General features: G+C 42.4%; 1 protein-coding gene across 1 annotated transcript in view; it reads right to left on the bottom strand.

Moving 5' to 3' along the window:
- SPON1 (spondin 1) overlaps positions 1 to 25243 on the bottom strand; it is a 280785-nt gene that overhangs the window by 147482 nt on the left and 108060 nt on the right. The window contains exons 4-5 of the mRNA XM_069965794.1: positions 14878 to 14951; positions 14441 to 14563 (exon numbers count right to left, since the gene is read on the bottom strand). Of these exons, the coding sequence (XP_069821895.1) occupies positions 14441 to 14563; positions 14878 to 14951 (197 nt within the window). The remainder of the gene's footprint in view (positions 1 to 14440; positions 14564 to 14877; positions 14952 to 25243) is intronic.

The raw sequence follows: 25243 nt of genomic DNA, 5'->3' as shown, positions 1-25243 counted from the left end.
AGTAGAAAACTGGTTATGTACTATATTTGTAGCAACTGTATCAAAGAAATATAATTCACTGATTAGCTATAACATTAACCCCACTGACAGGTGAAGCAAACTTTGACAAGCATTTAAATTGTGATGGCTCAATGAGATGATCTCCAAAATGGTAGGTCTTGGGGGAGAGTGGTGTTCCTGACATACAGTGGTTATTACTTAACAAAGGGGGGGGGGGGGCAAAGGAATGCCCAGTGAACCTGCAAAAAGGTTATGGTAATTCAAGACCAATATACAGTGTTTTGCAATAAATTAGAAATATCAACAAAAAGATTTTTTTTTTCCAGTAATTCAATTCAAAAAGTGACCTCATATATTCTATAGAGTCATTACATGCAGAGTGAACTTTTTCAAGCGTTTATTTCTGTTAAAGTTAATGATTATGGATTACAGCCAGGAAAAACCCATAAGTCAGTATTTCAGAAAATTAGAATATTATATAAAACCAACTGAAAAAAAAAATGTTTTTAACACAGAAATGTTGACCAAATGATAAGTCTTTACAGTAAATGCCCTCAATACTTGGTTGGGGCACCTTTTGTATGAATGACGGCATCAATGTGGTGTGGCATGGAGGCGATCAGCTGATGGCACTGCAGAGGTGTTATTGAAGCCCATGTTGCTTTGATAGCGGTCTTCAGCTCGTCTGCATTGTTGGGTCTGGTGTCTTTCATCTTCCTCCTGACAATACCTCATAAATTACTGGCCAATCAAGCACAGTGATGCTGTGGTTAGTAAACCAGGTATTGGTACTTTTGGCAGTATGGACAGGTTCCAAATCCTACTGGAAGATGAAAATTCCATCTCCAGAAATCTTTTCAGCACAGGGAAGCATGAAGTGCTCTAAAATGTCCTGGTAGACGGCAGCGTTGACTTTGGTGTTGATGAAACACAGTGACCCTACACCAGCAGATGACATGGCTCCCCAAACCATCACTGATTGTGGAAACTTCACACTAGACCTCAAGCAGCTTGGATTGTGTGCCTCTCCACTCTTCCTCCAGACTCTGGGACCTTAATTTCTGAATAAAATTGAAAATTTATTTTAAACAGCACCTTGGACCATTGTTAAACAGTCCAGTTCTTCTTTTCCTTGGCCCTGATAAGACACTTCTGGCGTTGTTTATTGGTCAGAAGTGGCTTGACACATGGAATGCAACACTTGTAGCCTATGTCCTGCAGACGTCTGTGTGTGGTGGCTTTTGAAGAACTGACTCCAGCAGCACTACACTCTTTGTGAATCGCTCCAAAATTTTTGAATGCCATTTTCGTTACAATCATGTTAAGACTGCAGTTCTCCCGGTTACTTGTGCACTTTTTTCTACCACACTTTTTCCTTCCACTCAACTTTTCATTAATATGCTTTGATACAGCACTCTGAGAACAGCTGGCTTCTTTAGCAATGAACTTTTGTGGCTTACCGTCCTTGTGGAGTGTGTGAATGACTGCCTTCTGGATATCTGTCAAGTCAGCAGTCTTCCCCATGATTGTGTTACATACTTAACCAGAATAAGAGACCTTTTATAACACTTAGGAAGCCACTGCAGGTGTTTTGGGTTAATTATTTTAATTTTATGAAATACTGACTTTTGGGTTTTTCTTGTCTGTTATCCATAATCATCAACTTTAACATAAATAAACGCTTAAAAAAGTTCACTCTGTATGTAATGATTCTATAGAATATATAAGGTCACTTTTTGAATTGAATTACAGAAAAAAAAAATACTTTTTGTTGATATTCCAATTTATTGCAAACCACTGTATGTGAAAAATGAAGACTTGCCTACCTGATTGAATCCTGCAAAAAAGCTACTGCACCACAAAATGCTGAAAAGTTACTTCTGGATATGGTAGGTGTCAGAACTAACAGGACATTGGTTTAATGCGTAAAAGGGCACATACTGACCTCCCAAAATAGCTACAAACGGTACGTAAGCATCAGAAATGGACCACGGAGCAAAATAAGATGCTGTTAAATCACATCTTTTTTACATTATGTTGGCCACTGGGTGCCTGTGCATTGTTTACCTGGAGAATAAATGGCCTCTGGATGCACTATGAGATGAAGACAACACAGTAGAGGCAGCATGATGATCTGGGCGATGTTCTGCTAGGATACTTTGGGTGGACATTGCTGTGTATCACATACCTTAACATTGTATGGGCAATTGTGTTGCTTCATGGCAGCAATGTTCTTTGATAGCAATGAACTCTTTGGCAGGATAACGGTCCTGCCACACTGCAAACATTGTTCCACAATGGCTTAAAGGAACACCAAATAGAGTTCACAGTGTGAACTTGGCCTCTAAATTTTACAGATGAAAATTGAATATGGTTTGGCTGTACTGAAAAAAACTGCTCCAATCCCTAGAGGCCCAACCTTACAATTTTCAGAATTTTCTGCTAACTTGGTATAGGATAACATAGAACATCTTCAGTCAAAGCGTATCATTAATACAGTGGTGCCTTGGATTACGAGCATAATTAGTTCCGGGACCGTGCTTATAGTCCAAATCAACTCTAAAAGCAAAGCAAATTTTTCCATAAGAAATCATTAAAATGCAGACAATTGGTTGCATACCCCAAAAATAATGAAGAGGATGGGAAATCCAAGGGCTGACAGAGACTGCAGGGAAAGTGAAGGCATGAGCAGGACAGATGTAGGCACATACATGCAGCACTTTCTGTCTGGGGAGAGAGGGCTTACAGCTATGAAGAGATCCTGCCCCCTGATGCAAACCCCAGCCTGAAGTGGATCTGCTATGATTTGGAAGGTGAGGGAGACTTCCCGGGTCAGAGTATAGTGCTGTAGACTGCGCTATGCAGACCATGCCTCTCCTCCAACCCCCCTCCCACCCAGTACAGGGAGCTCTTAAACCAAAGCAATGCTCTTAAACCAAGTCACAATTTTGAAAAACTGTGACCTCTTCTTGCAAAATGCTCTCAAACCAAGTTACTCTTAAACCAAGTTACCACTGTATATCGAATAAGTTTAATAATTAACCATAGGAAATAATTCCTAAAAATAAGTGATAGGTTTAAAAATCCTCCTACTTAGAGATGTTTTGAGTATTTCGTTGACTATTTTTTATTTGGTAAGACTTGAATATAACAGTGAAAAATCTCCACACTTTTGGGGGACATTTATGAAGACTGCGCCACTGGGGTACACCAGGGAGAAGGTGCATATTCACCTCTTCTCTCTGGTGTACACCAGCCATATCCCCCACTCGCAAGATAAGTGGGCAGGAGGACACAGCAAGGCGGGGAGGATGTGTGGCCTCCTCCCGCACCAGATATACTATAATTTACGCCTGGCAGAAATCGTGGCAGAAATCTACACCTGCTCAGGTCAGACCAGTTTCACTATGTAGCAATTGGGGGCAGGGCCTAATTTAAGACTGGCATGCAAGAATGCCAGTCTACATAAACGTCCCTTTTTGAGTACTAGTTCATCTATGAAAACTTTTTAATTTCCCAACAGGAGCCATAAATAATAAAAAAAAAAAAAGAGAACTTATCAGGACAGCAAAAGAAAATATATTCTTCCTTTAAACGACAAAGCAAAAAAAAATTACTAACTAGCGTATACAAATATTCGGATTGCATCATTGTACAGAAAGACCTTTACTCAGATTTCAAGACTGATTATTAATTATTAATTTCGCAAACATATTAGATTTAAAAGACTGAACAAATCTGCTGTGTTCAGCTGTGGCTTGGAACCCTACTTGCATGCCAGAATTCTGCAGTGCTCTACAGCTTACATTGTAGACTTAGGTGCTGATTCAGTCATTGAAGCTAAAGTCATAAATGTTGAAAGGGACTTGGAAAACAACCCATCTGGGAATATTCATCAAACTTTGTTCATCTCTATAAGGTTTAAAAAAAATCCCCACCATAGTGTTTCCTTAACGTTTGGTAATATTGTGCTGATAACAACAGGTTTGTTTTCGTTTTCATCCCTTCAATTTTATGTTAGAAGATGACTGAACTAAAGGGAAGGGGCTTAGCATTCTTTGTTTACTACTTTAGACCAAACAATGGGGGAGACAATATAAGACAAGATGAAATCTAAGGACAGGGATATATTAAGATAAGTATGTGTGAGATTTTAAGTTAAACAGCCACCATAAAAAGAGATGCTTGGTTGGCCACATCTATCCACAGCTATCAGAGGATCCAAAGTTTGCAAATTAGACGATCCCAGCACCATTATTCCACCTTCACCAGCCTGAACAGTTGACAGAAAGGCATAATGGAATTATGCTGCTTGTGCTAACTTCTGCATGGTGCTATAGAGCCTTGGACTCATCTGATCAGGTAATCTTTTTTCTAATGCTCAATTTTTGGTGTTTTTTTGCTCACTGGCGTCTGTTTTCATTAAACAGCAGTGACACTCAAACTTGTTATCTGCTATTATAGCCCATCTATGCTAAGGATCGACAAGACGTGTGTTCTTTGATACTGTAAGATACTTGACTGTACACTGTCTGCTTGTCAAAACAATTCGTGATATCTTCTTGTGACCGCTTTTATCACAAAGTTGTTTATGTTCACAGGATCTCTCTCTGGCCATAGCTAGTCCAGTACTGTTGACTAGGTCTTGAAGTCACTTTAATCTCTTAAATTTTCCATTTTAATTTGGATTCACAATAAAGGCCCTATTATACGAAGCGATTATTGTCCGTTACCACCGATAATCGCTCTGTGTAATAGAAGACAACGATTAGCCGACATGCACAATTTCGGCTGATTTTTGTGTTTCCACAGGCGCTAACAAACGCTAACAATCGGCCTGGCAACAATCTGCTGCCATCACCCCGTGTAAAAGGAGTGGTGGCAGCAAACCGCTGCTGTCTCCTATTGGCTGTCTGGGCTGTGCTGGCCGCTGCCAAGGGAGCGAGCAGCAAGCGAGCGCTGTCCTGACAGGTTGGCATTCACTTGCTCTCCACATTGCCCCATGTAAGAGGGGCTTAAAGCGTAAATTTCATTTCAGGGTAATTTTACTGAAAACAATAAATATCTATAGTACAAGCAATTTAAAGAAACTCTAACAGGTTTTATATACCAAAAGAGTTTCCTTCTGTACTGAAAAAGCTGTTTTCCTAGGTCCCCCCACTCTTCAGATGAGGCAGGATTTCTGTGTCCATTATGTGGCTATGGAGAGAGGAGGGGCTGAAAGGAGTGAGTGAGCACAGAGGAGTCCTGCACAGCATGACACCCTGCAATCTTCTCTCAGCAAGTATCTAGATAAGTACTGACCTCTCTGACCCCTGAATCAAGCGTTTTAGATGCCCAGACAGTCTACAAACAGCTGACCTTCATGTCTCCTCTTTCTGCTCTCTCATCTCCCTCGGCCCCTCCCCCCTTCATAGGGATATAATGGACACAGCAGAACTGGTCTTCACTGGCTTTTCTGTAAGACGGATTTGCCTGATAATGCACAGATAAGAAGTGAGGGGGGGAGGCTGGGAGATTGCTTTTTGAGTACAGAAAGAGGCTTTTTTGCCTAATAAAACCTATTATAGAGTATACTACTGATTTCTGTAAAAAAAAAAAAAAAATGACAGTTACGCTTTAAGGCTATGCTCATACTGTGAAAAAAAAAGAGAAAAAGGCGTCAGCTTAAATTTTTTATAAAATTTTTTGATCGGTATTACCGCATTTAACCCCTAAAATACCTTTAACGACTGCAACAATTTTTAATTTTATGTTTTGTGATCACACCCGGGTCTGGCGTGGGTGGGTGGAAACAAGGGGAAGGGGGCCATCCACATACATAACATACATTACAAAGTTGTATAACTTTGTAATGTGTGTTATTTTGTGAATAATTGTTTAGCACCACACTACCCCTTTAATGTTTTATAATTTTTTTAATAGTAAAAAGTTATTTTTTTGCAAATAGGTATGATTAAAATAGTCCTATTGTGACTGTTAAAATGCTTTTTTTTTCACCTACGGGGCTGTAGCAGGGGCAGCACTCAGACTCTCTTCGACCCTGAGGGGACTAGAACAGACACTAGGAGGTGGCAGAGGCACCACTTAGACTCTCTTCAACCTTGAGGGGCCTAGAACAGACACCTGGGGATGGCAGTGGCAACACTCGGTCTCTCTTTGACCCTGAGAGGCCTGGCACAGATAGTTGATGGTGTGATGGTGGTAACTGTAATGGGCCTCCTTTTTTCTTTAAAATATACAAGAATGTCACGCAAAATTACTGTAATTTCTGTGAAAAGTTTACTGGAAATAAGCACCTTGTCAATGGGGATACACTTAAATAGAGTGGAAAACCCCACCCACAAAAGTGCCTACGATATGATGGAGAATAGAACTGAGAAAAGCCCAGATTCAAGAAGGGTTTACACTGATTGTAAAAAAAAATAAAAAAAAGTGGCAAATATTACAACAACCTAAAGTTGAAGAAAATGTTTCCACTTTACTGTATTTTCTAAAAAAAAAAAAAAAAAAGAAAAAATGGTTCAAATAATGTGTTAAAATATCTGAATCTGCTGAATCTTGCTGAATCTGGGCCTCTGGCTTTTTCCCAAGACATCCACACATATTAAGCACTGGGTTATTGATTCAACAAATTGGAAGTAGCAACCCATGCATACATCTCTTGGGATGTTTAAGCTGTCCCCTGGGAAGGGGGATACCTCTGATGGGTGTGAGACACTGAAGGGGTTAATCCTGGATGGTCGCTATGTTTCGCCTGTGTTCAGCTATTACACCTACTAGGACTGAGGGAAGTTCATGTCTCACTATCTGAGACATGGAAAAACCAGGGATGTGAGGGGATCTCCAGCAAAGGTAGTTGCTGGGGATGTATTGATAAAATGTGTTTGGGCCTGGTTTTTAGGGATGGGTGGCAGGCTTGGTAGTGGGGCTGTCCATTCCACTTCCTCCACTCCAGATATTGTTTTGGTGTCAGGCACCACAGGTGCTGAGGCTGGATCATCAGCATCTTCATAAAGTTTTGCAGAGCCATGGACAGAGAGAGGCCGGGTGCAGCTGAGTGTGCTGGAAGGCTGCAGCCTCAGGAGAAACCATATACCTGACCAAGGTAAATACTGGACTGTATACAATGTTATGTTCGTGCGACTGCAGCTAGTCGTAGCGTATAGACAGGGCCATCTTCTGTTTAGTTAGTGCTGGACAAGCAGAGTTTATTTTGTGTTATGCCTAAAGCCAAGGCTGTTTATTTGTTTTCTTGTATTGGATAATAAACGCAGGCAAAGCCTGTACTTGGACTTCATTCGTTTGAGCCTGTTGACTGCTGTTCACACTGCAATCCTGCACTCTACTGAGCAAATCCTCCCACATGGGGTATGGGAGTGACTCTCTCACCCTCATTTTGTTCACTCCCAAAAAACCTCACCCTCATGGTGCACTCACATGTTGCTCCAGGGCTGCTGCATAAAGTCATCAGCAGATATTTATGCCGGTCAGTATTATGTAGAGTTTTGGAAATACGCAGCTTAAGTGTTGAAGTGAGTAGTTGTACACTGAACTTTGTATTATCCGACCTTCCCATAGTACTGAAAGGTGGCTGAAATATAGCTGCGCATCCGTTGAGGGTTTTAGACAGCAAAAAACAAAAAACAACTATTGATAAATGCACAATAAATAAGTCAAGGTAACCTGCCTTTCAGTAACAGATAGCTGTTGGTAGTTACTTTAGAAGTTTCTAAACTCTAATATCACGTTTAGAGGACATATTCCTCTGTTATATATACCCCATCAAGAAACCTTTCTATAGCTTTAAACCACCCAAGAAACCACAAGAGCCATTAAAACGTCACATAACAAGTACCCAATCAGGAAGCATCGCACAAGCTCTGAGTACCCTTGTGGAATCTTAAAAACCCCAAGAACAGTTATTGTCCAGTTACCATGTGTGTCTGGAAAAATGGGACAGAAATGGTAAGATTCCTCAGCACAAGTGCCAGGGTTTAAACACCATGGCTATGGTTAGCGAGAAAGGAAATGTCCTTTTTGTGAGCCATAGTTATGAGGATTTGTGTCTGGATAATCCTGTTCTTGGGGCATGGGTCGTAAATTGTCTTATTATACTGATGTAGATAATATAGCTGTGTTGGAAATATTTTGGCATGGGCACTAAATTGTTTAAATATATCTAAATTGAATATAGGTATTTGCTACGGGATTTTCCTATTAATTTTTGGTGTATGGGGTAAAATTACTTGGTAAAATACTTAGGGCGGGTGAATATTTTATTGGGGACTTTACTTAGATAGAGACTGGCACAAGTGCTAACTGACGGCTGATGTTTCAATCATCAGGCATCGGGGTGGTGAAATCCGGTCCTATCCTGGCTTGATTTATCTTGAGGAATGTGAGCCTCTCCACACTATGGCAAGACAGTTTGGTCCTCTTGGGCCCCTGCCACACTGTACACCCTCTCCAATGAAACTCTGCTGGCTGGACATGACAAGAGCAAACTGCCAGCTGCGACCAGATGTCTAGCTTTTCTGCCCAGAATTTTACTGGGCTGGAAATATTTAGGGGCAAGGGCTGTCAGTTTTCTTCCTTTAGTGGCTTGAGGAAGTCACTTATTATAGACTGAAGGCTCAAGTGGCTACTGTGCCTACTGCTGCACCTCATGCATCCACTACCTATCGTTGTTGTAGAGTGTCCAATGTCCTCATGACTTTGGCGTTGCAGTCTGGTGTTGTTGCTGATAGGCCTCACCCAAACGAATGCACAGTAGCTCCTGATAGAGTTTAAGTTTGGCTTCCCTGTCCGTCAGTGTAAAAAAATACCAAGGGTAAATCAGGATTGCCAGCCAGTACTCATTTCTCCTATGCATGTCCTTTAAACGCATGTTGCAGGGCAAACATTTCAATAAGCATGTGGCGTCCATCTGCTCTGGTGTTTCCAGGCTAGAGATGCTGCTCATTGGTGTATGGAACACCTGGCCATATACCCCCTCCTCCTCCTCCACCATCAATTCATCCATCTCCCGCCTCAGATTACCATTATATTGCTCCCCTCGGCAATGATGTTACTCATTAAGGTCTCCATGACGTGAAGCAGGAGGGCGAAGTCATTTACACCGTACTCATTGCGGCTGACCAACAGAGTGGTTTACTTGAAAGGTACGAGCAATCGGCAGACATCACGCATCATCTGCTTAACAGCACTTACAGGTTGGTTTGACTGGACACTGCCTTAAAGGGGTTGTCAGGCGATAAAAAATTATTCACAGAATAACACACATTACAAAGTTATACAACTTTGTAATGTATGTTATCTCTGTGAATGGCCCCCTTCCCCGTGTTTCCCCCCCACCCACGCTAGACCCGGAAGTGTGGTGCATTATACTCACCGCATCTCGTGTCGTCCACGGTCTCCGATCGTCAGCAGTGACGTATTCTTCGGGAGGCCAGCGGATCTTCCCGAGTGCCGGCCGCCCTCTGCAGCATCATCCGAAGCTCAGCCGCGATTGGCTGAGCATAACTGTGCTCAGCCAATCGCGGCTGAGCAGCTGATGACGTGGCCGCGTCATCAGCCGCTCAGCCGCGATTGGCTGAGCACAGTTATGCTCAGCCAATCGCGGCTGAGCTTCGGATGACGCTGCAGAGGGCGGCCGGCACTCGGGAAGATCCGCTGGCCTCCCGAAGAAGACGTCACTGCTGAGGATCGGAGACCATGGTCGGCACGTGACAGGTAATGTATAGCGCACCACACTTCCGGGTACACGGGTGGGGGTGGTGGGACACGGGGAAGGGGGCCATTCACAGACATAACATACATTACAAAGTTGTATAACTTTGTAATGTGTGTTATTCTGTGAATAATTTTTTATCGCCGGACAACCCCTTTAACAGCACCCACTGACTGGTTTGAGTGGACACTGCCTTAACAGCCCCCTCAGACTGATTTTAGCAGACACTGGCTTCACAGCACCCACAACTACTTACAATGTACCCTGCTATCCTCTCCTCTCTGTCCCAATCACTCCCTATTTCTCTCACCTCCTTGTAGTAAATTCCCGCTGTGATCCTACTGTCCTCTGCACACACAGCCTGCCTCTAGGAAGTAGCTCACACTATATACAGGGTGAGGGGGAGATGCTGACATCACAATGGGGCTTGCAAGTGATTAGACAGTTGCAAGGGATTATAAATAATCCCTTGCTCCCGCAAAGTGACAGTACTGTAACTAAATATGTGCATCTACCATTCCGGTCATCATGTTTAGTCAATTTGTTAAAAAAAAAAATCAACAAACAAAGAAAAAGCCATGTCACACATACAGGGGTGGCACATCCCCAGAAAAAATGATGGAATAGACTGTATGTGAAAGTGAAAAATGATACAGATTTTATTAGTACACAAAAACTACAAAGTGAAAAACATACATAATAAAATCAATTAAAACCACAGCATACACAGGTCCATGTTAAATGGACATGGAACCAGGACATACCCACATGTATAAATATTATGATCCCCCTATGGCTAATGATATTGACTCGCAACAAACATGGTGTAAAAATGTCAGAGTATGAGCAATGATGTCTGTATAAATGACTAAACTCTATGGACACAAAACAACAAATAATAACAAAAAAGGGGTAGGGAAAGATATGGGAGGCAAATAAATAAATCAAATATCACCAGGGGGGAGTCCATGTCAGGGTCCGAGAAACCCCACGCGTTCCGTCTCTGTCACAAGACTTTCTCAAGGGTCAAGTCAATTTGTTAACGAATCGCATAGAATTTGCTTCGCACAATGAAGTAAATTAACAGCGAGATTTGCAAGATTCGCTTCACTCATCTCTAGGTAAAAGTGCAAAAAAAGTTGCACTTGCTTATAAACTCCAGGCCATTCCCATGCTGTGATGATTTGTCGTCTTGGCACATTACCATGGAAACCAATAACTGGTCTTCGCAATGATATCAATAAAGAGTCTGGCCACCACAGTCATATGTCAAGAAGACACATTATCGGTGTAGCAGAGATAACGAACACCAGCAGTCGGCTAGGAAACTGACAGTTCAAGAACACTGGGGAGTTTAAAAGGTAAGTACTACCTTTTTTAGTTGAAAGTGTTATTTAACAAAACTTTAAAGTGATATTGTCTCCTGCCTTTCTCTATTTGCAGTTCTCTGCACTATCCACAAGCTTAGATGCTGCACATTCAATATATACCTGCATAACATTTGCCCATGTCTTCTTTTTGTTTTAAAATTGCTTAATTTTATCGATGGACAGTGGCACCTAGGCAGGGTTTCATGGCACTTGGGTCATCTCTCCTATATGGATAGTTGCAGTTAGGCTTTATCTCCCAGTTGGATAGAGTGCCTAACTGCCATAAAGCACCAACTGGGTACCTTTGTCTACTGATAAAAGAAGCGATTTCAGAGCAGAAAGAATACATGGCATTATACACGTATATTCCCCATTATAAAACATGCAGAAGTGTGTCTCAAAGATCACAGGAACCAATAAAAAAACCCGTAGGAGGGTAATCGCAGGTGAGCGTCCAGGAGACCAGCAAATTCACAGTTGGAGAATTAACTGTGTGTGATGCAACAACTGTGATTTTGTTAGTCTCCTGGACGTTCACCTGTGCTGACCCTCCTATGGGTTTTCCTTTGGTTCCTGTGATCTCCTTTGAGACACACTTCTGCATGCTTCTACCCACTGTTGGTGGCTGCAACCCGAGGGATAGCTGTGGTCTTTGCACACAAACGCATCAGGTTTTTTTTTTTTTTTTTTGCAAAAAAACTGATGAAAAAAACTGATTGCAAAAACATAGTGTGAACCCAGCCTAATTCCATGAGAATTGTATTGCTTCTTTCCATTGGTTCTTTTAATTCCACCATAGTATCATTTTGTTTTAAAGTGGCATCTAATATGGATATAGAATTGTCCAAATCTGCAAGTTTCTTTTCCTGTTCGGCAATTCCTATGGACATTAAAGGGGTTATCCAGCACTACAAAAACATGGCCACTTTTCCCCCTACTGTTGTCTCCAGTTCAGGTGCAGTTTGCAATTAAGCTCCATTTACTTCAATGGAACTGAGTTTCAAAACCCCACCCAAACTGGAGACAACAGTAGAGGGAAAGTGGCCATGTTTTTGTAGCGCTGGATAACGCCTTTAACTTAAAGGAACATGCCATCAGAGCCTCATTCCACTCACTCACATATTCCTGTCCCTCAGCTGTGTTGAGAGGCTTCTTCAATCTGAGGCCTACTATCTGTTTGTCCATACATTGATAGTGTGGTAACGTCCCACCAAAGTCTTAATTGTTTGCTTTTAGGGTGCGTTTACACAGACAGATTTATCTGACAGATCTTTGAAGCCAAAGCCAGGAACAGACTATAAACAGAAAACTGGTCATAAAGGAAAGACTGAGATTTCTCCTCTTTTCAAATCCATTCCTGGCTTTGGGTTCAGAAATCTGTAAGATAAATCTCTCTGTGTAAAGGCACCGTTAGTTTCCTTCATATTCCAAACTACTTTTTCATATGCATATGGTGATTCTTATTATTGTAACCGGAGAAAACATTTGCAATTATTTGTGGATGGTCTGCATAGTTCAACGACATGGTATATGAAACAAATAGTATTGAATAGATGTAATGTGGAAACCAACACCACAAATTATCTGTGAATTTTGACTTGTGTATAAAAAGTCCTTTCAATCCATACCAGGAATTTATCACCTGGTATGGTAGGTATATTGATGACCTACTTCTAATATGGAGCGGGGGGACATGTGGACTAGGATTTTATACCAGAAATATGTTAACCGCAGATTTACATATCAGTATGATCCAGTCCAAATTTCTTTTGTTGATATTGTATTATGCTTTCAAGAGGGTAACATTCAGACAAATTTATTCAGGAAACACGTCTGTGTAAAACGTGAATCAGTCAGGGTCTGATCATTAGAATGAGGAGAGAGAAAATGTGGATATGCACTTCATTCTTGACTCCCGAAAATCCTATGGAGTCTTTTTAATCCAGTTGCTTCTCCCCATTTCTCTCAGATCCTGATCTGGCTAAAACTGTTGACATTCATCTGGGATATCAAAACATTTGCTCGACAACAGGGGCCCTTTAAATTATTTATCTTTAGTTTATTGAGAAAATTAGTGGGGCTAAAAAAAATTGGATCCCCTTTAAACACAAGAAAACAACAAGGTAAAAGAGATCAGAAAATAATGCTGCCGTTACACATACTTTGTGTTGGCTTTATTCTGCCATCTTACAACACCGTGAATGTAAGATTATTAAATCGTGCTTTTTTGGTGCAATATTGTCTTTGACAGCTTAATGTACCTTTATTGTCAAAACCCTTATCGTACTTTTAAATAAATTTCTTTCATAAAAAAAAAATTGCTGTCAGCCTGTTCCCAGCAGTAGATTTCTTTATATATAGGGCCTGTGTGTAATTGGTGATTTGAAAGAAAAGGCCAATAAAAAAAAAAAGTCGGTGGAAAATGATTCTGTCATCCAATATTGAAGTCTACAGATAAAACATTTCATTAAAGAGTTTCCTTTGCCTTCCTAAGAATGGAAGGTCAAAACTGTTACAGGCAACAATGAATCATATTTTCGAGAGTAGAACTCAGTTGAAGTAATTACATGGATGGATATTTCAATGAGCAGCGCCCTTGGCTGACAGACGACCCATTGGGACCATTTCTGTAGCTCAACAGAATACATCATACAAGAGTTTGTTTGTTCTAGAAAACAACTGAAAGAGATCAAACAGTCCTTTGGAAGTAGATATTGTTGTGGCTTTCTGTCTGATGCTCAGAATATTTTTTTTAAACATCAGCTAGGATCAAAAGGTATACCTCTGGGCCTCAATGCAAAATGTTTAACAAGGCCCTCATCTACCAAAAGTCATTTGTAATATTGGTCTTCTTATGTGGCCGAAATGCTACACCAGGGCGTGGGTATGATTGCTTTTCTAGAGTTTCGCCACCACCTTCGATCAGGAACTAAATTCACCACAACATTTTCAAGGAAAATATATTATTTTGTGTACTGTCTCCCAATGCAGTAAAACAATAAAAGGGTGCATACCTACCTCCCTTTCTCCCCCGCTGCCAGATCTTCTGGTCCTGGCTGTAACCAGCTCCTGATGACACCCCTCTCTGTGATTGACTGAGCAGAGAGCAGGATGTCAGCAGAAGCTGAAAGAACAAGAGTGCAGCAAGAACCATAAGTTCTCGTAGCAGGAGCCAGGACATCATTGGAAGCTGGCAGAGCCGGAGCTGGGAATGGAAGATGTTGAGCAGGAGCCGAGGGGTAATAAGGAAAGGTAAATATGTGTTTGTTTATTTAACAAAAATTTGTCAAAAAAAAAAAACAAAACCCTTAAAGTAACAGAATATAGATAAACTTACTTGGATAGTCTTTTGGATGTGACTTCTCTGACCAGTTTCCATAGAATGTCAATCTGTATTTAGCAGTTCCACATGCACAACAATCTGGGATTGCCTTTTCGTTTCCTGCATCAAATGCCGCATCTGAGGAAAAAAAAAGTCATATGCATTATGACTACCTAATGAAATAAAAACTGCATAACTCTTTTAAGATCAGTTTTATGTTTTCTATGAATAATGTTAATTTGAATTTACAAAATGGTTAAAGCTAAATAATTGGTGCAACCCACAACATATTAGATATATATTAAGCCACCATCTTTTGCCATCAAAATTACGGTAGTCCAAAAAGATGGCAAACATTTCCTTAAGCTGCCATACGTGCGTAACAAATTATAGCACAACTCAAAAATTATTAAAATGCCACTGTTTAAAAAATCTGTAAGAAATATTCTCACCTTGCTCACACATTCTTTTTGTAAGTGAGCCTTCATCTTGGAAATAAATTATCTTCTTCTGTACAATGCTTGCTCTACAAGTGAAACAGAACAGAATGACTGAAATCACTGAACTTATAACAGGGGATACACATTTGCTACTGGTGAGATTTAATATCATTGCATACTTTTGTTTACATAGTCCACCAGAGAGGTCCATTGAATTCTAGAGGCATAAGTAGGGTTAATGGGGGTTATCCAAGATTGGACAAAGCACAGCTACTTTCTAGCAAAAACAGCATCAAACCCGTCCTCTGGTTGTGTGTGGTACAACCCAGCTCTATTCACTTCAATGGAAATAAGCTGCAAAACCAAACCCAAACTGAGGACAGAGGAGGTGATGTTTCTGGAAGAAATCAGCCATGTTTTTTCTAAGCCTTGACACGCCTTTAAGAAGGATAGATAAAGTAGAAAGAAGAAACAAGATACAAGAACACAGATATGGTCACACATTATAGTCAACTTTTTGGTTACCTGCATGGGCATTAAGAACTTTGATCAAGGGGGTTACGCAATGGCAGACAAAAGATAGAAGAGAACTCCAATGAAGTCTCTCAACTGATCATTATAGATTGCCCAACATATGTCTCCCTGTTTATTCCACAATCCACCAGCAAATTCAAGCCTTGACATCCACTGGCTCAGTCCCTTAGCTGTGATCTAATAAACAGTGAACAGGCATGCCAAAAGTTATTGATCACAGTGGATCTACAGAAAGTACAATTTACAGTGAATCGGGGTACTTTCAAACATGCCTAATGGCCCAGTCCAACTGTGCACATTTTTAGTACAAATTCATGTGGTTTAGCTATGTGGTCCTTTGGCTCCTACATGTGCGACAAGGTAAAATACTGTGTCACTCACTATGTGAATGTATCATAAAACAATGTGTTACGCTATCCAGGCTGAGCACCTGGCCCAGAGAAGATTACACGTAGTAGCTTTGGAGGAATTGCTGTTGCGGCCATCTAATTGATAAGAATGGAAGATCAGTTTTCAGAACAGCAATATACACAAGAAAGCCATTTGACTGGGACATCCTCATAAATCTTCCTCACACTGCACAGCTCTTCAACCAAAATGACTTTATATCTCTCAAAAATACACTGTGCCCAGCACATAAAAACACTTTAATGTTTATGGGCCTTTACTTAACCTTTCAAATTTCTCCTAAATAATTTACCACTCATTTTTTATGACACAGAATTATTAATATGGCAATCAAATTCTAAATGGCACATTCACTTTATCCTGAAACAGCACTAGAAGTCAAGATTATTTATTAATAGACATTTTATAAAAAGGGAGAAAATAACACACTTTCATGTTTTACGGCAAACTCTCACATGTCGCCCCCAAACAACAATTAACTGGGCTGGAATTGATGTCTTAATTTCCATATGTATGGGGCTGATGGAAAAATCTATAATTTCACATATTTACCTGAAGGTCAGAAAGAGAGAAATCTTTAGATAAGATTTAGAGAATTTGAAGAGGACAATTCCCACAAAATAAGTACATGAAAAATAATTTTTTTTTATTGTTTGTGCTTATCCTGAGATTTGCATCAAACCGTTAATAAATAGATATGAGTAAACTTCTGTCATAGCCCTGTATTTTGTGGCGGTCCTCTCTGGTTAAGCAGCTGCTGAGTACTACTACAAGTCCCAGAATGCATCACTTTTTCTCTGCTCTTCATCACAGTCCTTCTACCATGCCTACTCCCCCCCCCCAGCAATCCTGCCAGTACTCTCACCAAAGTTTTTCGCAGAACATTTAATTTCATTGCAGACCACTACACAGTGACAAGTTGCAACACTTGCTTCTACACACTCAGGGAAATGGTGAAGTACTGGAGACCGGAGGGGTAAATACTGCAACTTTTAAACAGATGTGTATCGGGGAACCATTACAGCTTCTATTGGCATATGCTTGGGCAAACCTGACTCTAGAATAATCTTTGGCATAATTCTTTTCTCTATTTTGGTATTGTCGAAGTGTTTTTTTTTCTCATACCTACTGTCTAAGTGCCATAGCATTTACATTTTTCAGATGTGTCCAAGTGGCCCAAGATGGCTATGAATGTGAGCCAACATAAAATTGTAATATTAAATAAAACATTATGAAATGCCCTGCAGAACATCTGTACTACAGCATAGTATAATTGTCAATAATGCATTGAATGTTAGCCTGCAAGAGCCTGCCTGTGGCTGGGCCTCACAGACATCCATCTATGACAGGCCTGGAAGCCATGATTTGGCCTGTAGCTGCTGAAGCAACTATTTAAACCCTACAATTGCTTTACAGCATTACCAATGGGTGCCCTTTCCCCATGTCAACCCTATAAGTGTTGTGACATTTACAGGGCTAAACTGCCAATACTGGTGCCACCACTAGCCAATCACCAATCAGGTGGGCTCTCTTCTGAGACCACCTGATCACCAGGACATTGAAGTATGTTCTGGAGCAGAAAGGTGTTAAAGAGGTTACCCCAACATCAAATTATGTTCCCTACCCATGGTATGGGTGATTATAAGGGGTGACCTCCACCAATCTCAGAGGTTTAATGTCTTTGGAAATTATTATTGGAGCCACATTGGAGCTTTAGAACTTTATAAGGTGGATATGACATTTTACCCTTCAATTTTGAAAACAAGAAGTGACCCACCAGTTCTGAACATGGAATCTGCCATGAAAAGCCACACATAAATTAGCCACATTAAATTAATAGTCCTGTTTTCCTGTTTACCAATACAGTGACACTAGGAAGGAAACTGTGACTTGCAGCCTTGGTGATAAAATACTATCATACTACTATAAAAGCCTTTTAACCCCTTAGAGACCAAGCCTATTTGAGCCTTAATGACCAGGCAAAATTTTCAAAATCTGACCTGTCTCCCTTTATGCGCTCAGTGATGCTTTAACATATGCTAGCGATTGTGAGATAGTTTTTTCGTAACATATGGTACTTTATGTTAGTGGCAAAATTTGGTCACTGTCTTGTGTGTTTTTTGTGAAAAACATCAAAATATGAAAAATTAGAAAAATTTGCACTTCCTTTGAAATTCTTTGCTTCTAAAAAAAGAAAGTCACATGACAAAACTTAGTTAGTAAGACACATTATCAATATTTCCTCTTTATTCTGGCTTCATTTCGTAAACATATTTCACTTTTTTAAGGTGTTACGGGGCTTAGAAATGTATCAGCAAATTATCAAAATTTCATGAAATTTCCAAAACTGATTTTTTTTTTAGGGATCAGTTCTTTTTTTTAAGTTGATTTAGGAGGCTTGTATACTGGAAACCCCTAGAGACCCTATTTTGGAAACGATACACCGGGGGGAGGCTGCAGAACGTTGCCTCCCCCCACCGCCACTACATTTATGTCCCCCGGCCCCCTCCCCTTGTCCTTGGTAATAGCAGAAATCCGCCGGTACTGGGCATTACCGCCGCTGCCTTACATCTCCCCCCATCGTGAATCCATGGTGGGGGGAGATGAAAATGTATCCCCCAGACCCCAGATCAGCCCCCCTAGTGGGCGATCACTATCCCTCCCCTCCCCGGGCAGCCATCACATCCAAGATGGCCGCCCCCATCCCATTCGCAGGGATGGAAATGAATAAATGATCAAAGTGATCGGGGGACCCCCCCCCCGTGGTGTCCCGGAGAAGGCGATCAGCGGTATATACTATATACCGCTGATCGCCTGTTCCCAGTGCAAAAAAACACTTTTTATCCCCTGTCACCATAAATCATTGGTGACGGGATAAAAAGTGATACAGTGTCGCCCCACACCCCCCCAGTCACCCCCGTCCCCCAGTCACCCCCCTTCCCCATATACATTACCTGTTCCAGGGAGGTCTGTCCTCCTCGGCGTCCAGGCTGATTCTGAAGTGCGCATGCGCTCCAGAATCAGTTATCTCGGAAAATTTTAAGTGACAGAGACCAATTTGGTCTCTGTCACTGAACTATGATTACTGTGATAGAAAATATCACAGTAATCATAGTAATATAGTGAAAATGAATGTATAAAGTACAAAAAGTGAAAAACATACAAAAAAATAAAACACACACTTTTTATTATAGTAATAATTGCAGTTTACTCCCAGATTACCCCTAACCCCCCCAGGTTACCCGTAACCACCGCAGGTTGCCCATATCCGCATCAGGTTGCCTGCCCGTATCCACCCCAGGTTGCCCGTAATCACGCCAGATTGCACGTAATAACCGCACGTTGCCCATAACCACTGCACGTTGCCCATAACCACCGCACGTTGCCCATAAACACCGCACGCTGCCCATAACCACCGCACGTTGCCCATAACCACCGCACGTTGCCTCTAACCACCGCACGTTGCCCATAACCACCGCAAGTTGCCTATAACCACCGCACGTTGCCCATAACCACTGCACGTTGCCTATAACCACCGCACATTGTCCGTAACCACCGCACGTTGCCTGTAACCACCACATGTTGACCGTAACCACCCCGAATTGCCAGTGAACCCCTCCAGATGGTCTGTAATCAGCCCTGAATGCCCGTAACCCCCCAGATTGCATGTGAAAACAGCACGTTGCCTCTGACCACCGCACGTTGCCTCTAACCACCGCACGTTGCCTCTAACCACCGCACGTTGCCTCTAACTCACACACGTTGCCAGTGACCCCCTCCAGATTGCCCGTAACCACACCAGATTGCCGTAACCACCAAAAATTACATGTACCCACCCCTGATTACCTATAAGCACTTCAGTTTATCCGTAACCACCCCAGATTGTCTGTAACCACCCCATGTTGCCCGTAACCACTGCAGATTGTCTGTAACCACCCCATCTTGCCCGTAACCACCATAGATTGTCTGTAACCCCCCCAGGTTGCCCCTAATCACACTTAATTCCCCCCAGATTGCCTCTGACCACCGCACGTTGCCCTCGACCACCGCACGTTGCCTCCGACCACCCCAAATTGCCAGTGACCCTCTCCAGATTGCCCGTAACCATGCCAGATTGCCTGTAACCACCCCAAATTACAGGTACCCATCCCAGATTACCTATAAGCACTTCAGTTTATCCGTAACCACCCCACGTTGCCCGTAACCACCCCAGATGGTATGTAACCACCCCAGGTTGCCCGAACCCTCCCAGGTTGCCCATAACCACCCCAGGTTGCCGGTAACCACCCTAGTTTGCCCGTGACCACCCCAGTTTGCCCGTGACCACCCCACATTACCTGTAATCTAATTTTTTATTGTATTTTAGTAACTGCGCTATTCTAATAACTATTACTAGCTGGGGTTTTGCTCCAGCAAATTGGCGCTCCCTTCCTTCTAAGCCCTGCTGTGTGCCCATACAGTGGTTTATGCCCACGTACGGGGTACCGTTTTACTGCGTTACAAATTTTGGGGTATGTTTTTTCTCCCATTCCTCGTGAAATTGAGAAATTTTAAACTAAACGAACATATTATTGGAAAAATTCGAGTTTTTCATTTTTATTGTCTTATTTTGAATACTTTCCTCTAATACCTGTGGGGTCAAACCGCTTACTGCACCCCAAGATGAGTTCTTTGAGGGGTGTACTTTCCTAAATGGGGTGACTTTTGGGGGGGTTCTCTTCTGAGAACACTACAGGGGCGCTGCAAATGCACCTGGCGCTCAGAAACTTCTTCGGAAAAATCTGCACTGAAAATGCTAATTGGCGCTCCTTCCCTTCTGAGCCCGGCTGGGTGCCCATACAGTGGTTTATGCCCACATATGGGGTACCGTTCTACTCAGGAGAACCTGCGTTACAGATTTTGGTATGCAGCTTTTCCCCTGTTCCTAGTGAAATTGAGAAATTTCAAACTAAACGAACATATTATTGGAAAAATTCGAGTTTTTCAATTTTACTGTCTTATTTTGAATACTTTCCTCTAATACCTGTGGGGTCAAAATGGTCACCACACCCCAAGATGAATTCTTTGAGGGGTGCACTTTCCAAAATGGGGTGACTTTAGGGGGGGTTCTATTCTGCGGACACTACAGGGGCACTGCAAACGCACCTGGCGCTCAAAAACTACTTCAGCAAAATCTGAACTGAAAATGCTAATTGGCGCTCCCTTCCTTCTGAGCCCGGCTGTGTGCCCATACAGTGGTTTATGCCCACATATGGGGTACCGTTGTACTCAGGAGAACCTGCATTACAAATTTTGGGGTGCGGATTCTCTCATGTTCCTTGTGAAATTGAGAAATTTCTAACTAAACGAACATATTATTGGAAAAATTTGAGTTTTTCATTTTTACTGTCTAATTTTAAATACTTTCCTCTAATACCTGTGGGGTCAAAATTGTCACCACACCCCAAGATGAATTCTTTAAAGGGGTGCACTTTCCAAAATGGGGTGACTTTTGGGGGGGGGTTCTCTTCTGCGGACACTACAGGGGTGCTGCAAACGCACCTGGCGCTCAGAAACTTCTTCAGCAAAATCTGCATTAAAAAAGATAATTGGTGCTCCTTTCCTTCTGAGCCCAGCTGTTTGCCCATACAGTGGTTTATGCCCAAATATGGGGTACTGTTGTATTCAGGAGAACCTGCGTTACAAATTTTGTGGTATTTTTTTCTCTTGTTCCTTGTGAAATTGGGAAATTTCAAACTAAACGAACATATTATTGGAAAAATTTGTGTTTTTCATTTTTACTGTCTAATTTTGAATACTTTCCTCTAATACCTGTCTGGTCAAAATGCTCATCCTACCCAAGATGAATTCTTTGAGTGGTGTACTTTCGAAAATGGGGTGACTTTTGGGGGGATTCTGTTCTGCGGACACTACAGGGGCACTGCAAACGCACCTGGCGCTCAGAAATTTCTTCAGCAAAATCTGCATTAAAAAAGCTAATTGGCGCTCCTTCCCTTCTGAGTCCGGCTGTGTGCCCATACAGTGGTTTACGCCCACATATGAGGTACCATTGTATTCAGGAGAACCTGCTTTACAGATGTTGGCATGCTTTTTTTCTCATGTTCCTTTTGAAAATGAGAAACTTTAATCTAAACGTATATATTATTTGAAAATTTTCATTTTCGATTTTTTTACGGCCTAATTGTGAATACTTTCCTCCGGCCTCTGTAGGGTTAAAATGCTCATTATAACCCTAGATTAATTCTTTAAGGTGTCTATTTTCTTAAATGGGGTCAGTTATGGGGGTTTTCAGGATACCAGACTTCTAAATCCATTTAAAAAAAGAACTGGTCCCTAAAAAAATCAGTTTTGGAAACTTTCACAAAATGTGATAATTTGCTAATAAATTTCTAAGCCCCATAACACCCTAAAAAAGTAAAATATGTTTACCAAATTATGCCAGAATAAAGAGGACATATTGGTAATGTGATTTAGTAACTAATTTATGTGCTATGACTTTCTTTTTTAGAAGCAGAGAATTTCAGAAGTTCATAAAATGCTAAATTTCCTAATTTTTCATGATATTTTGATGTTTTTCACAAAAAACACAAAAAGTAGTGACCGAATTTTGCCACTAATATTAAGTGCCATATGTGACGAAAAAACTATTTCAGAATCACTAGCATACATTAAAGCATCACTGAGCTATAAGCGCATAAAGTGAGATAGGTCAGATTTTGAAAAATGAGCCTGGTCATTAAGGACAAAACAGGCTGCGGAGGCAAGGTGATAAACAAACAGCCCCTTTCAGGGCTAAAAGCTTTTATTAATACTATTACAAGAGACTGCTGGCTGGGAGTTGCAGTGCTGCTACCGCGATTTAACCAGCACACTGTGGTGACCGGCTGCTGGCAGAAAGAGGACATTAGGTGTTGCATACACACCCCTAAGAAGTGCTCAGTGTACTCCTTTTTGATTTTGGGGCTGGTGGTCCTGGTGTACTACACTGTATTGCTGGGATTTGTAGTGCATCCTGCATAGAACTTCACTGCTCATTGTATTGGAGTGACAGAAAGTGTATACAGTTGGTGCCCATACCAGATAGCACCCCCTAAACTAGTGTGTACTACACTGTATTGCTGGGATTTGTAGTGCATCCTGCATAGAACTTCACTGCTCATTGTATTGGGGTGACAGAAAGTGTGTACAGTTGGTGCCCATACCAGATAGCACCCCCTAAACTAGTGTGTACTACACTGTATTGCTGGGATTTGTAGTGCATCCTGCATAGAACTTCACTGCTCATTGTATTGGAGTGACAGAAAGTGTGTACAGTTGGTGCCCATACCAGATAGCACCCCCTAAACTAGTGTGTACTACACTGTATTGCTGGGATTTGTAGTGCATCCTGCATAGAACTTCACTGCTCATTGTATTGGGGTGACAGGAAGTGTGTACAGTTGGTGCCCATACCAGATAGCACCCCCTAAACTAGTGTGCACTACACGGTATTGCTGGTATTTGTAGTGCATCCTGCATAGAACTTTACTGCTCATTGTATTGGGGTGACAGAAAGTGTGTACAGTTGGTGCCCATACCAGATAGCACCCCCTAAACTAGTGTGCACTACACGGTATTGCTGGTATTTGTAGTGCATCCTGCATAGAACTTTACTGCTCATTGTATTGGGGTGACAGAAAGTGTGTACAGTTGGTGCCTATACCAGATAGCACCCCCTAAACTAGTGTGTACTACACTGTATTGCTGGGATTTGTAGTGCATCCTGCATAGAACTTCACTGCTCATTGTATTGGGGTGACAGAAAGTGTGTACAGTTGGTGCCCATACCAGATAGCACCCCCTAAACTATTGTGTACTACACTGTATTGTTGGGATTTGTAGTGCATCCTGCATAGAACTTCACTGCTCATTATATTGGGGTGACAGAAAGTGTATACAGTTGGTGCCCATACCAGATTGCACCGTGCAGCCCCACCAAACCATTGGTTACTACAAATATTTTTCCAGATATCTGTATTTCATACGCAAGGCCTATCTCTGTTCCATACTGTGCAGTGTCCAGGGGTAAGGGTCGAGGGTCGAGGGCGTGGGGTTCCAAGTGATGTGGTTGCTGGAGGCCGTGTTTCAGGGCAGGGTGACACAGCAGCACCTGTTGAGGAGGTAGCAGTGGCACACCACAGACGTCCACTCCCTAGCTTCTTTGACCAACTTAAGGGGTCTCAAGGTAGACCGTTATTGAAACCGCAGCAGTGTGAACAGGTGATCATGTGGATAGCGGATAATGTGTCCAGTAACTTATCCACCACCCAGTCTTCAACGCAGTCCGCCCACACTACCCAAGGGAGTGGAACCTTTGCTCCATTAGCTCAGCCTCCTTCCCCACAGCCTGGCCCCTCCAGGGAAAGAAGGGATTCAGATCCACCACCATGCTCCCAGGAACTGTTTTCATGACCCTTCCCTGAGTCAGAGCAACCGGAGCAGTCGATCTGTCCTGATGCCGAAACTATGCAGCTCACGCAGTCAGTGGGTGATGAGAGTGGGGAAGAGGTGTCTGATGATGACGATGAGACCCGGTTGTCAGACAGTGAGGTTGTTGTCATGGATGCAAGTCAAAGTGAGGAGGAGAGTGAGGAGCTGGTGGATGAGGACGAGGTGACTGACCTGAGCTGGGTGGATAAGCCTAGTAAAGGCCGTGCTTCTGAGGGGGAGGCAAGTTCACCCACCGGACTGGTTGGAAGAGGAAGAGGGGTGGGCAGAGGGAGAGGCAGGGGCAGAGCGAGTAGATCAGCAACTGTTTCACGTAGTCAAACTCCCGTGGCCAGGGCTAGATGTTCCGAAGTCTGGAGGTTTTTTGAAGAAACTGCGGATGACCGATGGACTGTAGTGTGCAACGTGTGCCACGCCAGGATTAGCAGGGGAGCCACCACTACCAGCCTAACCACTACCAGCATGCGCAGGCATATGAGTGCTAAACACCCCATTCAGTGGAAGCAAGGCCGTTCAGTGACTGCAAGTCGCACCCCTGCTCCTTCCCCTGTGTCACGCGCTGGCTCTGTCAGTCCCCCCGCCCAGGCCCCAGGCACAAGTGCCTCCCACCCTACAGGCACCCCTTCACCTCCACTATGCTCCACACCCTCCAGCAAGGTGTCCAAGTGCAGCGTTCAACTGTCCCTGCAGCAACTGTCCCTTGCCTCCATGTTGGCTACTGCTGGGCCTTTACTGGCATCCATGTTGACTACAAGTGTGCCTGTCCTTGCCTCGTTGTTGTAGGGCCTTAACTGGCAACCATGTAGACTATTGGTGTGCCTGCCCTTGCCTCATTGTTGCTGGGTCTTAATTGGCATCCATGTAGACTACTGGTGTGCCTGCCCTTGCCTCCTTGTTGGCTTCTGCTGGGCCTTAACTGGTAGCCTGGGTTTGTGTGTAATTAGCAGTG

Source organism: Dendropsophus ebraccatus, chromosome 4 (genome assembly GCF_027789765.1).
Source record: "Dendropsophus ebraccatus isolate aDenEbr1 chromosome 4, aDenEbr1.pat, whole genome shotgun sequence".
NCBI lineage: Eukaryota > Metazoa > Chordata > Amphibia > Anura > Hylidae > Dendropsophus > Dendropsophus ebraccatus.
The sequence above is the reverse complement of the archived record's forward strand: the minus strand, read 5'-3'. Positions and strand labels throughout refer to the sequence as shown.